General features: G+C 38.3%; 1 protein-coding gene across 25 annotated transcripts in view; it reads right to left on the bottom strand.

Moving 5' to 3' along the window:
• KMT2C (lysine methyltransferase 2C) overlaps positions 1-15,057 on the bottom strand; it is a 277,314-nt gene that overhangs the window by 155,619 nt on the left and 106,638 nt on the right. For 23 of the 25 annotated variants that reach the window (XM_036999224.2, XM_036999223.2, XM_036999222.2 and 20 more), the window contains 4 exons: positions 13,785-13,926; positions 7,936-8,136; positions 4,562-4,710; positions 3,479-3,588 (listed from right to left, as the gene is read on the bottom strand). In XM_036999224.2, the coding sequence (XP_036855119.2) occupies positions 3,479-3,588; positions 4,562-4,710; positions 7,936-8,136; positions 13,785-13,926 (602 nt within the window). The remainder of the gene's footprint in view (positions 1-3,478; positions 3,589-4,561; positions 4,711-7,935; positions 8,137-13,784; positions 13,927-15,057) is intronic. The other 2 variants (XM_036999220.2, XM_036999243.2) reach the window with 1 other exon arrangement.

Here is a 15,057-nt window from a genome sequence, read left to right as displayed (position 1 = left end):
GAGGAGAAATCAGCAAGATCATTAAGTAAATAAATACCATGTTCAACAGTGGTTAAGTGCAAAGGAGACAGTAATGTAACAGGGGTACAGCAGGAGGCGGTGGCATGGGACAGTTTAGCAGGCAGCGCGCAGAGGCTCACTGCTCAGCTAGCTCCTGAATAAGCCCCTGCAGGGGTGAGGGAGCCAGCCATGCATGTCTACGATGGCTGTCCCACAGAGCGCACACCACACCTGCAACGCCCAGAGGCAGATGCATGTCTGGGGTATGTGACGAGATCCAAGGAGGTCACTGTGGCTGAAGAAAGCAAAGAGAGGAAGAGCTAGAGGAGGGGTGTCTCAGAAGCCCTCACAGGAAGGCGAAGGCATTGCAGAGCCTTCCAGTTAGAAAGGACAGGCTTTTCTTCCTGAATGAAATGCAAAGTCACTGAAGAGTGTCAGAGGAGTGATGTGACTCGATTCATGCTATTTATTTATTTTTTATTTTTATCAGTACAGACTCATGTGTCCTTATCTTATTCTACGGATGAAAACCCAATACTATCATTCTTTTTTGTTGTTGCTCAAACTAGTCCAGCTCTGAGGCGCTCCTTCAGGTTGGCTCTGGGCTTTCTGCAAGTGCCACGCTTCTGAGTACTTCATTACTTTCAGGTACTTCATCTCGTATTTTCCTGCACCAAGCACTACTTCTCAAGGAACCTGGCTCCTTTTATTGGAGACCAGGGGTCCTCTACCAAGACCTGAGCACTGGCTGTGCTGCCTGCTATGGCCGGCTGCTGCTTCCAGGCTTCACAGAGGACAGAGCTGGGAAACGTGTGAGTGCACACATCTGCATTTCTGGATCTGTCTGTATCACTCTGATTCCATTCCAACACCACAAAATTTATCTTAGCATTTCTTTATTTGCAGCTTCTTCCCAACATTGAACAACCTAGTTCTCGTTATCTCCCCATATAGTGACTTATTTGTTCACTTAAGAGATACACAAAGTAGTCTGAGACCTGCTGGCCTGACCCGCAAGAACACCCTGCTCACGAGAGGACAGCGTGCATGTGTAGTTCTTGGTCTTTAGCTCCCCAGGAATCCGGTCAAGACGCTATCTTCCAGTTACTCAGCTTAGCTCTCTTCTTCTCTATCTCCTTCAGTACGAACTTTGCTATTCCTTTTTGGACTCCCCCAGGTCCTAGATGACTGTAATTATTTAGGGGGAATGTGAAACATTCTCATGGTTCTAAGAATTAGAGCTATACAAACAGACGTACCTGAGAAGTGTCTGTCACGCCTCATCCCTGCCCCATGGATCCCATTCCCATCTTCTTTCTACCTCTTTCCTACCCACCCTCCATAGAAAACCAATCTTTTTAGTTTCTAGTTTATCCTTCCTGTATTTCCTTTCCACAAATGACCATATGATTGTGTATTTTCTTATATCTCATTCTCTCTTACATAAAGAGTTGCATAATGGTCTTTTGCATTTTTTTCACTTTAAAAAGTGTTAATAGTAGCACAGTATTCCAGTGCATGAACCATACCATAATGTATTAACCCTTCTATTACACGTGGCCATTTAGATTGTTTCCAATAGTTTGCAAATTAAATAGTGTTGTAATTATTAACTTTTAATATAACAGGTATTTTGTATTATTTGGGGGGGCATATTTTCAAGATTTTCAGATTCTTAGAAAGGTCAAAAGATAGTGCATGTGTAGTTTGTTAGATACGCCAAATCCCCCTCCACAAGACTGTACTAATTTGCATTCCCAGCATTAAGGTGTGGAAATGCCTATTTCCCTGCAGCCTTATCAAATGTTTAACAAATGTGCTGTTACCGTTCTGAATTTTTGTCAGTAAGACAAACTCTTCTTTTCTTAGGGGCAAACAAACAAAACCGTTGTAGCTAACTGGTCTATCCTACGCACATCTGATAATGGAGAAAAAGAGAAAACAAGACAGAAACAGTAAAAACAGGAATGGAAGGCTGACACACTCCTTGTATCTTGACTGACTGAGTCTAATGGAGGAATAGAGGTTTGACAGATCCTGTCGAATTCACCACTCTCCTGCTCCAAGTACGCCTTCTGCCTTCTGCTTGCTCTGGCCACTCAACACAAAGACCTAAAAAAAAAATCTTAAGAAATGCAGGTTTCCTCATAGCCCTTCATTCTTCTTTTGGGGGTAAAGGAATTGCCTCGATCCCTAAATTCCATTTAAATATTAATCATTAAGCATCTGAAGAATGAAAGGTATCTTCTGTCCAAAAAAGACAGGCTAAGGCAGGCTTTCTTTTAACTACACTCTTAGCGAACAAAGCTAGGAAATATATGTAGACATACCAACTCATGTGTGTACACACATCTATAGTTCAGTAGCTGTATAAATATTAAAAACCATGACTTTATATTGACTCCTCTGATTCCAATACAACACTACAAAGTTCATTTTAGCCTTTGTTCATTGCCTTTCCTATAATACTTTTCACTGTCACAAAATAATCCAAAACTACTTAAGTTGTCCATGGAAGCAGCAGCTCTTGCCGGCCTATCACACTCTGTTCAGACTGTGACACTCACTACTGTGTGGTATTCTGTTCAACATTTGGCAACATAAGCATCTAACTGTAAAGTCACATTTCCAAAGCAAACACTAGTAACTTAACTGACCTTGAGGTGAGAACTACTCACCCACATAAGTCAGGTCATCCTGGCAATCTTGAGTAAAGCTAAGGCTGTAATAATTGAGTAATTACTTGTATCTAAGTCCTTGTCTCAACTATATGAAAAGTTTTACCTATATTTAATCTATTAAAGCCCATATAACATCTAAGGTCAAAAATTTCATTTTTAAAATTCCTTTAGAAAGGCTGTTCACTTCTCCCAAATATACTGGTCAAAAGTCAAAGGGGATCTGTAGACAGCAACACAGTCTCACTTCACAGAGTCTGCGGCCTTTATAGGTGGAGGGTAAATGCTGCATTTATTTCTGTACTTGCTTCAAAATTACATGAAAATCACAGCAAAAGTTTTGAAAGATGGCAGGACATGTACATGGAACTACTTTGGGATAGTGCCAAAACTGAACTGCCACCTGACTGAACAGAAATATCTTCATCCATTTTTAAAGTACCAAACAGAGCTAGTCCACACTGTGGACTAACAACCTGTGAAATCTTGTCTCTCTTATTTTAAATCTTCATCAAACAGTTTTATCTTAAAGAATAACCACATGATAAGTATAGTTAGCAATTCTCCTTTCTAAAATTTTAAATTTCTGATTTAAATGCAGGATATTTAAAGATTTGTGTTTATTGTACAACATATTATACTCTAGGGGTTTACATGAACTACTCTTGGATATGTTAATTTCCTATGTGAAGGGTTTTTACATTATAGTAATCATTTAATAAATAATTCTTGCAAGTGAACCTCTATGTTGACTACAGTAAGTGTTATAAAGTTAGGGCTTAAATATTTTTTCTACTTACTCCTGTGCTCCCTGAGACAACAGCTTTGTCCACATTAACCACTAATGGTTCCTCCACCTGGCACGCTCCCAGTGACCACTCCACACAGCGGTGATGGGCCCAGCAAGTGCCTACGATGGTTAAAGTGAACAAGAGAAAATGTTAACATAAGACATTAGCACTAACATATAAAGATGTAAACCCCCAAATCCACTCTGATGTGTAAGTATGCTGAGACGTCCTACATTTGTGATACCACTGAAGTAGCCCTTCTCAAAATGTACCATCTATAAACTTATTAGAAACGCAAAATCTCAGATCACAACCTAGGTCTACTGAATCAAAAGCTTTTGCCATGGTGCCCAGAAACAACCCCTCCAAGGTGATTCTGATGCACATAAAAGTTGGAGAATCATTAAATTAGTGACTATTTCAACAATTAATTTTCATCACTGTAAGACATTTTATTTGGTATCTTTACATAAAATATAAAGAACACTTAATACTTTATGACAGAGGACACATGGCACGTAAGGTCCATGTACACCTCTATTCTGCACCATCCCACACCAAGAGCCCACTTTGATTGTTAGTAACAGCTCAGTCTTTAAATTCTCTATCACACAGCACTTGAACCACTAACAGTCAACATGTAGAATGCAATTTACTCAAAATCCCAACAGTACCGTATCATGACTGTGGGTTATTGTAACTGAATACCCACATGGCTAAGATCTATTGTCATTTACTCCTACACTAAATAGACCCAGACTGCCATGTTCCCCAAGTTCTCACAGATCCCTTTAAAATTTCCTCTCCAATTGTCAGATTTCCATGTCATTGCTGCCTACACAAGAGTAAATGCAAATATTTATAAAAGCCTCCATCCTAGTGCTGATTTTGTGCAGATGCTAAATAAATTAGGTAAACATAACTAGACAATTTATTTTCTGTAAGCAGGCATACTTAACAAAGACTTTTTTTTTACAAGTGGCCATAATTATTTCTAGAGGAAAGGTACTTACTATCAAATGATAATGCACTAAAATTAAAATGTTTACAAGAATCAAGAGGTAGTCATTATTATTGAAGACCAGCTCCTACCTGTAGGATCAAATAAGGCTTGGATATCAATGGCATCTGGAAGGCCAACCAGACTGAGTTCATCCCATAATTTACCAGCCTGATCAGCTGAAGCTGTTTGCGTGCTTACACTTACACAAGATACTATATTCTGCTGAGGAGATCGTTCCCTGGAAAAATAAAATAAAATAGATGTGAAAATGATAACAAGTGGAAAATTGTTTACAATAACTTCAATATAATGTTACCAAATCAATTTTAATTTATTAGGTATAAACTGTCATAGAACAACTTTTAGAATACATGTTATTATTCATAGTGTAATATAAAACTGGTTTTCTATGTTCTATCATGTAAGCAACAATTAAAGTCTCCAAATTCATAAGGAAGTGTTAAAAATTAGTTGCAAATTTATTTACCATTGTTTATATCATTTTTTAAAAAGTAACACTAATATTCTAATCAAGTACTTTATTATAGCATATAAAATGAACATTCTCTTTGGCCCCACTTAACCTCTTACCAAACATAACTCAGTCAAATCAGAAATTTTAATTTGCTTTATCTTAAATGAGGACTATCACAACAGAGCTAGCAGTTAATTTTATGTAAAGGAAGGTTATTTCCCAGAGGAAGTGAAACCCACTACAAAGTGTGAAAAAGGAGGTAGTGGGGGCAGAGTATGTCAGCTGGAGCTTTCTTACGGTCCTCTCAACAAATCTCAACAGCTGGCCTGTGGCATGATGCTGCAAATCCGTTCTCCCAAGACTACCTCAAATCAGAAGTAAAAAGCAAAAACAATACAGCTACTAGTGGCTTGGGGAATAAGGAAGATAGTGTAACAGCAAAAACTATGGCATGCTAATGAGCGCTGAATAAGGTGTTCAACAGATGAGAGATTTCACTTGCAGGGCTCTCGAGCTTCGGATAGTAAGATAAGTAAATAATAACTACTATTGTGTTTAAACATTAAATATGGGAAATCAGATGACTGGCACTAAAACTTTAATCTTCTCCTGATATTAAAGTATTAACCTGATCATAATTCTGGATTAAATCACTATTGAAGATAGATCATAACTCACTGCACTTCTGTATGCTGGATATTTATCATGATTCCTATTAAGAGAAAATCAGCACAATGACCAGGGTACTAAACTTTTTTATACCTGGAATCATTGAAAGAAAAAAAGTATTAACATATTTCAATAAGTACATTTAAATATCAACCATATAAAAATAACCAGTTATTTTTTATGTTCAGCATTAGAAATGCATAGACTCGCTATTTTTTAAGGTTTAGCATGCTATGCTAACTTTAAATCCTCATTTTTATAAATGCCCACAGTAAAAGGAGAACAAACTCTTTCTTATAAATATAATTTCCATTCCTACATACAGATTCTTCATTACTAATGACTGTTATTTTCTTGGGGTGGTGGGGGAAAAGACTGACAGTTCATCTATAAAAATTAATATATTGTTTTAACATATTTTCTTTGCACCAGTATTTGATTCGGAGGGGGATGGGTATAAAAATGAGTGGAATGACTAACAGTCTATTACTCATCAATTCCTAACCAGCAGCTTAATCAAATTTCACCTTTACGTTTTATATGAATGTACCACCTCAGTTAAGATGCTGATGTCAACCCTACAGATGACAGAAGCTCAGCTGAAAAAAGATGACAAGTCAGCTGAAATACAACCCCCAAACTTTAAGTCTAAAACCAAAGGAAAGGAGAAAAGAGTCCTTGATTCTATAATCTTTTATTCAGTGCCACCAAGAGGGAAAAACTATCTTTAAAACCTCCTTCCCCTCCCCACCGCCGCAAAAAAAAAAAAATTGAACTTGCTGTTTATCTGGTTTGTAATTCATTAGAACACATTTTGTAAGTATTTAAAACCATTAAGAAGCTAAATTAATTTTCTACCCCTAAATTATTTCCAAATTTTATAAATGTGCTTTATTTCTAAGGTCCATTAACTGGCTTGTTATCATTACTTAATAACTTGGTAAACATTGACTTATGTAAAGACTTTCATTAAACCAAGGCTATTTTTACAGAATTATTTTAGCCCATAAAAGTTTTCACTAAAAATTAACTTAGCTTATAAAATATAAGTACATAAATGAAGCCCCACTGTATTTCCCAGAATAGGTATTTATATAATTGTCAATATTCAAGGCAGAACACGAGAACATAAGATGTAAGTGGTACAGTCCATTAAATTTGCTAACTACTAATGGACATCGCAAGTTTGCTGGACTTTGGGACATTTTATTAGGACATCAGCACTCAACTGATCACAAAAGGAAAAGCCCTTATAGATGACCTAGCTATAAGCCTTTAAAATATCAAGACTCTAAATACAGTATTTCTAAACCTCCTTAAGCTGTTCCACCTTAAATTCTTTCAGAAGATTCTCTTTTTTGTTACTGTTTCATTTCCTACTTCAGGTCTTCCATGTACTGGCAGCAGTCCAAAAGAAGGAGCCAATCAAGTAAGTACAACACAACAATGCCTTAGTACTTCATTTGGAAAAAAGCCAAATAAGCACTCGGATGATTACATCATAACCCTCAAGGGGCAGAGCTGGATGGCCTTCCAAACTAAATTAATTTCTACATTTTCTCATTCAACTACAGAAACTTCCACTCCCTCAGCTACCAGAGCCAAGTACATATTATTAAGATGGCCTTTAAATAAAACTCTTCAATATATAAAAAAATTTAACTCCAAAAGCAAATTGCACAAGAGTTTTGGGTAATTATAATGTTCATGAATACAGACACACATATATAGTCACACAAATATCTTAGAAAATTCTTATGAATTAAAAAAAAAGCATGTTCTTTAACTTTAGAAAGGGTATTCTCGGAATGTAATCAGAAAGAAAGAAGGGTAACACTGTTGAGAGTAGTTTACAGGACAGCTCGACATCCTCGGAACCATAAAAATGGGTTAATAAATGAACAAGACGAGCAGTGAAAACAACCTTTGCTTTGCTATTGTATATTCTTACAAATAAAAACTTATTTAGAGAAAGACTTCATTAATCTGCTTTATCTTCTTTCCATTTAATAGATAAATTCCATGAACTCTCTTCTAGGTTTATGTTATGTCCCTTAAATTTAGTCATCTAAAAGTTAACTCTTGTGACCACACTGATTTTGTTCATACACAATTAAGAAAATTGCTTTTTGTTTTAAACAAAGAGATTTTGAGTAAAGGAATATTTGCTAAATTGATGGTAAGTCATAAAGCATCCTATTAACATGATTAACATAAAAACATGAGAAACATTTCAGTAACCACTCCATCTACATATTCATAAACACTGAGTGGAAAATACAGACATTGCATTCCAACCATTTATTTAAAACTGCTTACTTTCTCTGTCCTCTTTGTTTTCTTGGTGTTGAGTTTTGTATTTTTTCACAGGTTCCATTGCTGTTGTCATCAATGTCCTTCTTGTTAGAGGGTTGGCTTTTCCAAGGCAAGATAAATCCAGGTGTTACTCTAAATTGCTTTAAGTCTCCTTGTCCTAAGGAACTTTTTTCACCACAGTAACAAAAAGCACAGAGCTGTTCACTGGAAGAAATGAAAAGTAAGGAAGACAGAGAAGGAGAAAGTTTTATTCATATCTTTTTTAGTGACAGACAACTACAGATACTTGTGCTTTAAAATTCAATATTGTATCTTTGATGTAAGCTAAGCTTTTATATATGTCTACGCCGTAAGAACAGTTGAGTTTTGTTGCAAATCTCCATTTCCACCACATGATTTTTCAAAATAGTACACATATCATTGCTAAAATTTCTGGTTTGTACTTAGAAAAATAATTTTCTTTTGAATCTGATTCAGAAAAACTGAAGTATTAAGAAAAAAAGAAAGAAAGTAAAGCTAGGGGTAGAGAAGAGCATAGGGCAGGCATAATGGCCACTCAATTACATACTGGCTCTGTAAAACATAGTAACAAAGTTTCAATAATCACTTGATGCAATGACCTTTATGCATGATATTTATACACCAAACACATGCAAACACACATGGAGAGATTTAAAAACGTAAGTGGTTCCTGTGATGAGCAGCCAGTAATTAGGGGTAGAGGTTGAACAGGAGTGGGAAAGGGATGAAAAGGTGGAGCACATATTTTTAGGATAGCGAAATTATTCTACTAACACACTGTGATAGCAGATTCATGACATGATACATGTGTCAAAACTCAGGGAACTGCATAACACAAAGAATGAACCCTAATGTAAACTATAATAATAATAATAATGTATCATACTGGTTTATCAATTGCATCAAATGTATCACACTAATACACAATGCTGACAATAGAGGAAACAGGGCTGGGACAGGAGGCAGTTGGGAACTCTCTGTACCATCTGCTCAATTTTTCTGTAAACCTTAAACCTTTAAAACAATAAAATATATTAACTAAAAAAGGAAACCATTTAAAAAGTTAAAAAACAAAGAACAAGATATATTTATGGAATATACTTGATAAGGGAACACAGAAGAAATAGAATTAAATGGGCCACCTCCTGGACATATTTTCTCTTCACAACAGATTTACGGCTACTGTACCAAAGCCTTTTCTTCTCACGCAGTTCCCTCCATTACCTGTGCAGTGTCTATCCCATAAACCTGCATGAGGTCTTGTATTAATAGGTAATAGAAGTAATCTATAATCTCTTAGGTGATTTTTTTTTTGAATCCTAAATTGTCTACTCTCAACTATTACCTTTTGTTATGAAAGTTACATATTTAAGTTTTCCAATAAATTAATCTATCTCAATTTCATGATAAACTGTGTTGTCCACTGATACTGAGACATAAACAAACACACTTAAATGTGGTCTACTTTCAGAAAAATAAAGCCGAATGAATAAAAATGTTTTCTTCTTCCTAAATGATACCACCACCAGTACCCTTGTCAGAATCTTATTAATTTTATAATTTTCTTATTTAGAACTTTCTCTAAACTATTAAGCTTACATTTCTTTCAGCAGATCCCATTTCTGGTTTGTTTCTTCCCCTAGAAGCACTACCTAAAAGAAGCAACAATCAAATTGCTATCAGTCTTATCAAGAACACTGATTAGAACATGGAGCAATACTTTTAAAGTATTGACAGAAAATATCTTACCCTTCAATTTTATATCCAAAACCATCACTCAAATGAGAAAGTGTAATAGAATCATTCCCTGGCTTATAAGCTCAGGAATTTTATCACACAACAGACCCACAATGAAATATTTTGAGAAATACTCAAATTACAGAAGAATCAGGAAAGACTGGAAGAGATGTCAGAAGTAAAGACAGCCACACGTCAGAGTAATTTATTATTAACTTCAAAAGCAGGGGCAAAGGAGCACACAATGCGGGGAGGGGCACGGGGAAGCCGGTATAACACAGAGAAGACAAGTAGTGACTCTATGGCATCTTACTGCGCTGAAGGACAGTGACTGTGATGGGGCATGGGGTGGGGACTTGATAATGGGGGGAGTTTAGTAACCATAAAGTCACTCATGTAATTGTATAGTAATGATAACAAAAATAAAAAACTATTTAAAAAAGGAAATGAGGTAGATACTTGAACTTGGAAGCCTATATGCAATTTGCATTTTTTTCTAAGTAAAGTTGGTTTTGAAACAAACAAACGAAAAAGCAGGGGCAAGGGAAATTCATGGCTTCTGCTCTGGATGTAGAAGGTGCAAAGAACCTGCTCCAACCCTCACAACAAAAATGTACCAGACAATCTACTAATTCACTTTTCTTGAACCCATCAGACTGCCTAAGTTGCAGGGCAACCAATTCACCTGCCACTGAATGACAGGCACTTCCGAAAACAGATGAGACACAAGCACTTGCTTCCTCTGGGGAAGAGGCCACTGGGTGTCATACAAGCAGGATAAGGAGAATTCAGAGAAAAATTTAAACAAATTGCTAAAGGCCAAGCATAAGACAATGTGAGAATATAGAACATCCCTGACCTACAGACACAGGAAATCCCAGCCCCTCACAGGCTTCACTCCATGCCTCTCCGGGTGCTCATGCACACCACCTGGCCATGGAGAAGAGCCCCAAGAATGTGCCCATCATGGCACAAGCCTGGGGAGAGAAACAGCAGCAAAATGGGAAGACACAAGACCCTCTCAGGTCCTTCTCCCTCCTTTCCTCTAGGGAACAAAAGCCTCAGGCTGGTGAAAGAACCGTGAAAGCCCTACCCTGCAACGGTGAAGGCCAATTAAGGATGGAAGCCTAAGAACAGACTGGGGAGTTCGGGGTGGAGGGTGACACACTTTAACCCTGGAGGAAGCACAGGACTCTGTCCTGTACCCAGCCCATTACAGGTCTCCTACGGCCGGAGCAATGGCAGATCACTGAGAGCCCCCAAGCCCCAGGGCCCAGGGACAAGGCACATACCTAATAGCAAAGCCGAGACAGAACGAGAAATGAATGCCCTGCCGACCCACTCTCCCACTGTGACTCTCATGCGTCACTCGTGGGCAAGCACAACAGCACAGCCACACTGGTAAACACGGCATTTGCCTTTAAAGTTATCTCTCTCCTATGTACTTACCCAAGAGAAATAAAAACCCTATGTTCACATCAAAACCTGTGAGTGAATGTTTATACCAATTTTATTCATATTGCCAAAAACCACAAACTACCCAAATATCCCTTAAGTGGGAAATGATAAACAAACTGTGGCAGGTACCTCCAATAAAATAGAATACCGTTCAGAATAAAAAGGAAATAACTACTGATACATGCAATAATATCAATGAATCTCAAGTGCATTAATGCTAAGTAAAAAAGGCCATAACCAAAAGGATACATACTTTATGATTCCATTTATATGATGTTATTGCAAAGGCGAAACTACAGGAACATAAATAGATAAGTGGTTGCCAAGGGCAGGAGGTGGGGTCAGGGCTGATGACAAACAGGCACTGGGAGCTTGTTAGTGTGGTGGTGGTTTACCTTGTAGTGGTTATATAACTGCAGAAACTGTCAAACTCACTGAATGGGTGAATTTTACTTTATGTAAATTAAACCTTAATTTTTAAAATGGGGAGGAGGGTTAGCGGGTAGAGGCATGAAAAAAAGAAATAGGAATACCATATCTAAAATAACTAGAAAATGAAATGCTAGATGGTAGAAGTGAAGAGATATGAAATATGATAAAGTGCTTATGTTGAAGAAGCCAATCAGAACTGTTCATCTGACTTATTTCAAAATTAAGTTCAACAGGGTACATATGTGGTCTGAATCTTAAGGGAAACCATCTTAAAAACAAAATGTAATTATAATTAGTAGGAAAAAAGTCATCAATGCAGAAGAAAGCAGAAAAAAAAGAAAACAGTTCTGCCTTTACAGAGCTCACGTGATGGGGAGAGAACCCATCAAGTGAACTGCCAGGAAACGATCTGTGCTACGAAGGAGAAAGCAGGGTTAGTGGGCAGAATGTGGTGGGAAATGCTGCTTTACTTCTCCTCCTCCTCCATGTTGAAAACTTTCGAATCTTTCAAATGCGGACAGACCATGGGGGTGACGGGTGTCTACTGTGCTCCCAAATGGGGATGCAGAGCAGACAGATGGATAGGAAAGTCCAGAGTTCTGAGAAAGGTAAGTCCTGGAAATATAAATGTGGGGTTCCTTAGTACAGACAGGACTCAGCCATTAGACTGAATGAGCACCTCCAGGAGTGAGCAGAGAGAAAAGTGGACACACCGACAACTTGGACCGCAGGACCCAAATGACAAAGGTGGGAAGTCTCTACAGAAGCCAGCAAAGGACAAATGAGGGAGACGTGCCAAAAGCAGAAGAAAGACAACATTTCAAAAATGGGAGTATTAAACCAACAGATCATTTTGTAGTTAATTTCTGTCTTTTAAACAAGGTCTAAAAAATCTAAGACTTCAAAGCAGAATTATACAAAGACAGGTTATAATGTCCTATATTTCTTTTTTAAAAGCATGAAGAAAGGGTAAGTGTAATATTGTGATTTTTAAGAAATATATATTTGCTCATTCAGATGACCAAAATAGTATTTCTCATATATATTTGGTCCTTGTCCACAGTTCTTAGTTCACAGCTCCCCAGACCCTGGGAATTTCCTAAGTGTTGTGAGTGATGGGGGGTATCTTTTGTTACATTAATGGGGTGACTTAGAGAAGGGGTGTGGGAGCTGGTCGTCAAGGAACCCAAAGTATGATTAAAGGGTTGGAACTTTCAGTCCCACCCCCATACCGCACCCTCCCCTCCCCCAGAGGGGAGAGGGGTTGGAGGTTGAATCACCCCATGGCCAATAACTTAGTCGATCATGATTATGTAATGAAGCCTCCTTAAATACCCGAGAGGATAGTCCTTGTGTCCTCTCCCAGAAAGCTTCCACGCCTGGGGAACTAGAAAGCTTCCACGTGCCACCAAGCCAAACGCCAAGCTCCACGAGGACAGGACCTTGCCCTATGTATCTATTCATGTGGCTGTTAATTTGTATGCTATCATACCTTTTATAATAAATTGGTAAGCTAGTGAGTAAAATGTTTCTCTGAGTTCTGTGAGCTGCTGTAGCAAATTCATCGAACCTCAGGAGGGAGACCCGGGAACCTGATTCATAGTCAATTGATCAGAAATACAGGAAATAAACTGCGTTTTCAACTGGTGTTCTGAAGCTGGGGCAGGGAAGGGGAAAGCAGTCTTGTAGAAACCTTAAGCTGTGGAATCCAATGCTACGTGTGGATCGATAATGTCAGAATTGAGCTGACTTCTTGGATACTGTACTGATGTCCAAGAATTGCTTGGTCTTAGAGAAGGGGGCGGAGCCTCCAACACCCAACTTTGGAATTAGGTCCAGAACCTATCTAGTAAGAAAAAGAGTATAAACTTAATTTTACTGACAAATATCAAAAAATCAATCCTTATGGTAAAAGCTTAGTTATTTCTTCTGCTAGAACAGCATACTGGTAATAATTCTGTTCTGGTCTGAGGAGAGGAGACAAACGTGCTAGATTATTACTCTGTCCTACAACCACCTAAGCCCACAGACACACTTTACCCCAAGTGCACACAGAAGTATCACCTCAAATTTAAAACTACTGAATAACAAGATTCCATCCAGAGTTTTGTGCTAAGCTTGTACTCTCTGAATGTTCTTTATAGTCAACTGCCCTTCCCCTGGTTACTGGTCTTCAATCCAGCTGCATCCAAACGTTCTCTAACCTGATTTTGGCTTCTACACCAACAGAGACCAGGGAGCTTGCAGATTCCGCAGACACAGAACGCTGAAGGACGGGGACTGGCTGTTTGCGGCTGTCCACTTCCGCTTCAGCATCCTCTTCTGCAGACTGTTCTTTGATTTCTGCTTAATAGTAAATAAGAGAATATAAAAAGTCATTTTTGCATTTATATCACTCTTCGGTGAATTTATGTATAAAGCACATACTGCAAAGGAAAATGAATAAAACAATGACAATAAAATAAAGAATGGCAATACTTCACTAATATGGGAAAAGTTTATATACATAATTAATGGCATTGTTTATATTTATTCTCCATTGCAAAATGTTAATTGAAATAAGTGAAACACAACATACTGTCCCTGTTCCTCACTGCGATATGATTCACAAACAATACATATTTGGTTGCTCATATGACCAAATACGTATTTCCCAGGAATATTTTGTCTTCATCCACAGTTCCTGAAAACACTGCAGTCTTAAAGATGAATGGGTGCTTTGTCAAGTTAGTAAGACTTCTGGACCCCATCCAAGGGCAGGGGCTGGAGGCTGAATCAGCCAATGGCCAATAATTTAGTCAATCCAGACTATGCAAAGAAGCCCTCACAGAACCCCGAGAAGAGCTTATCACTGTCTTGGATCCTGCTGTTCTGTGGCAAAGAGCTTCTATGCTTGGGAACCAGAACACCTTCACGTGCCACCAAGCCAGGCCTCGAGCTCCACAAAGATAGAAGCTCCTTTATTTGACCCTTGCCCTCTGTACCTCTTCATCTGGCTGTTGACCTTGTATCCTTTCCGCATCCTTTATTAAACTGGTAAAAGAAGTGTTTTCCTGAGTTCTGTGAGCAGCTCTCGCAAATGAATTGACTAAGGGAGAGGTTGTGGGAAGCTCCAATCTGTAGCCAGGTCAGAAGCACAGGGAACAGCCTGGGGCTTGCAACCAGGGTCTGGCGTCAGGGGTGGAGGACACTCTTGTAGGATGAAGCCCCTAACCTGGGGAATCTGGTGCCTTCTCCAGCAGACAGCGTCAGAATTGAGTTCTCTGACACCTTGCTTTTGTTCAAGAATTGCTTGGTGTTGTGTGTGCGCGCACATGCACACACTGGAGTCAGGTCCAGGAACCCGAACGGAGTCATACCACTCTTACTGCCTCGTATAATACTATTGTTGTTGTATACGCAAGAACACATCGCACCAACTTAAACTGATTCAGACGTTTCATCTTAGTATAACTTATTATTAGTAATAACCTTATT

The sequence above is a fragment of the Manis javanica genome, chromosome 6 (genome assembly GCF_040802235.1).
Source record: "Manis javanica isolate MJ-LG chromosome 6, MJ_LKY, whole genome shotgun sequence".
In the NCBI taxonomy this organism is placed as follows: domain Eukaryota; kingdom Metazoa; phylum Chordata; class Mammalia; order Pholidota; family Manidae; genus Manis; species Manis javanica.
This window is presented reverse-complemented; position numbering and strand designations above follow the sequence as displayed.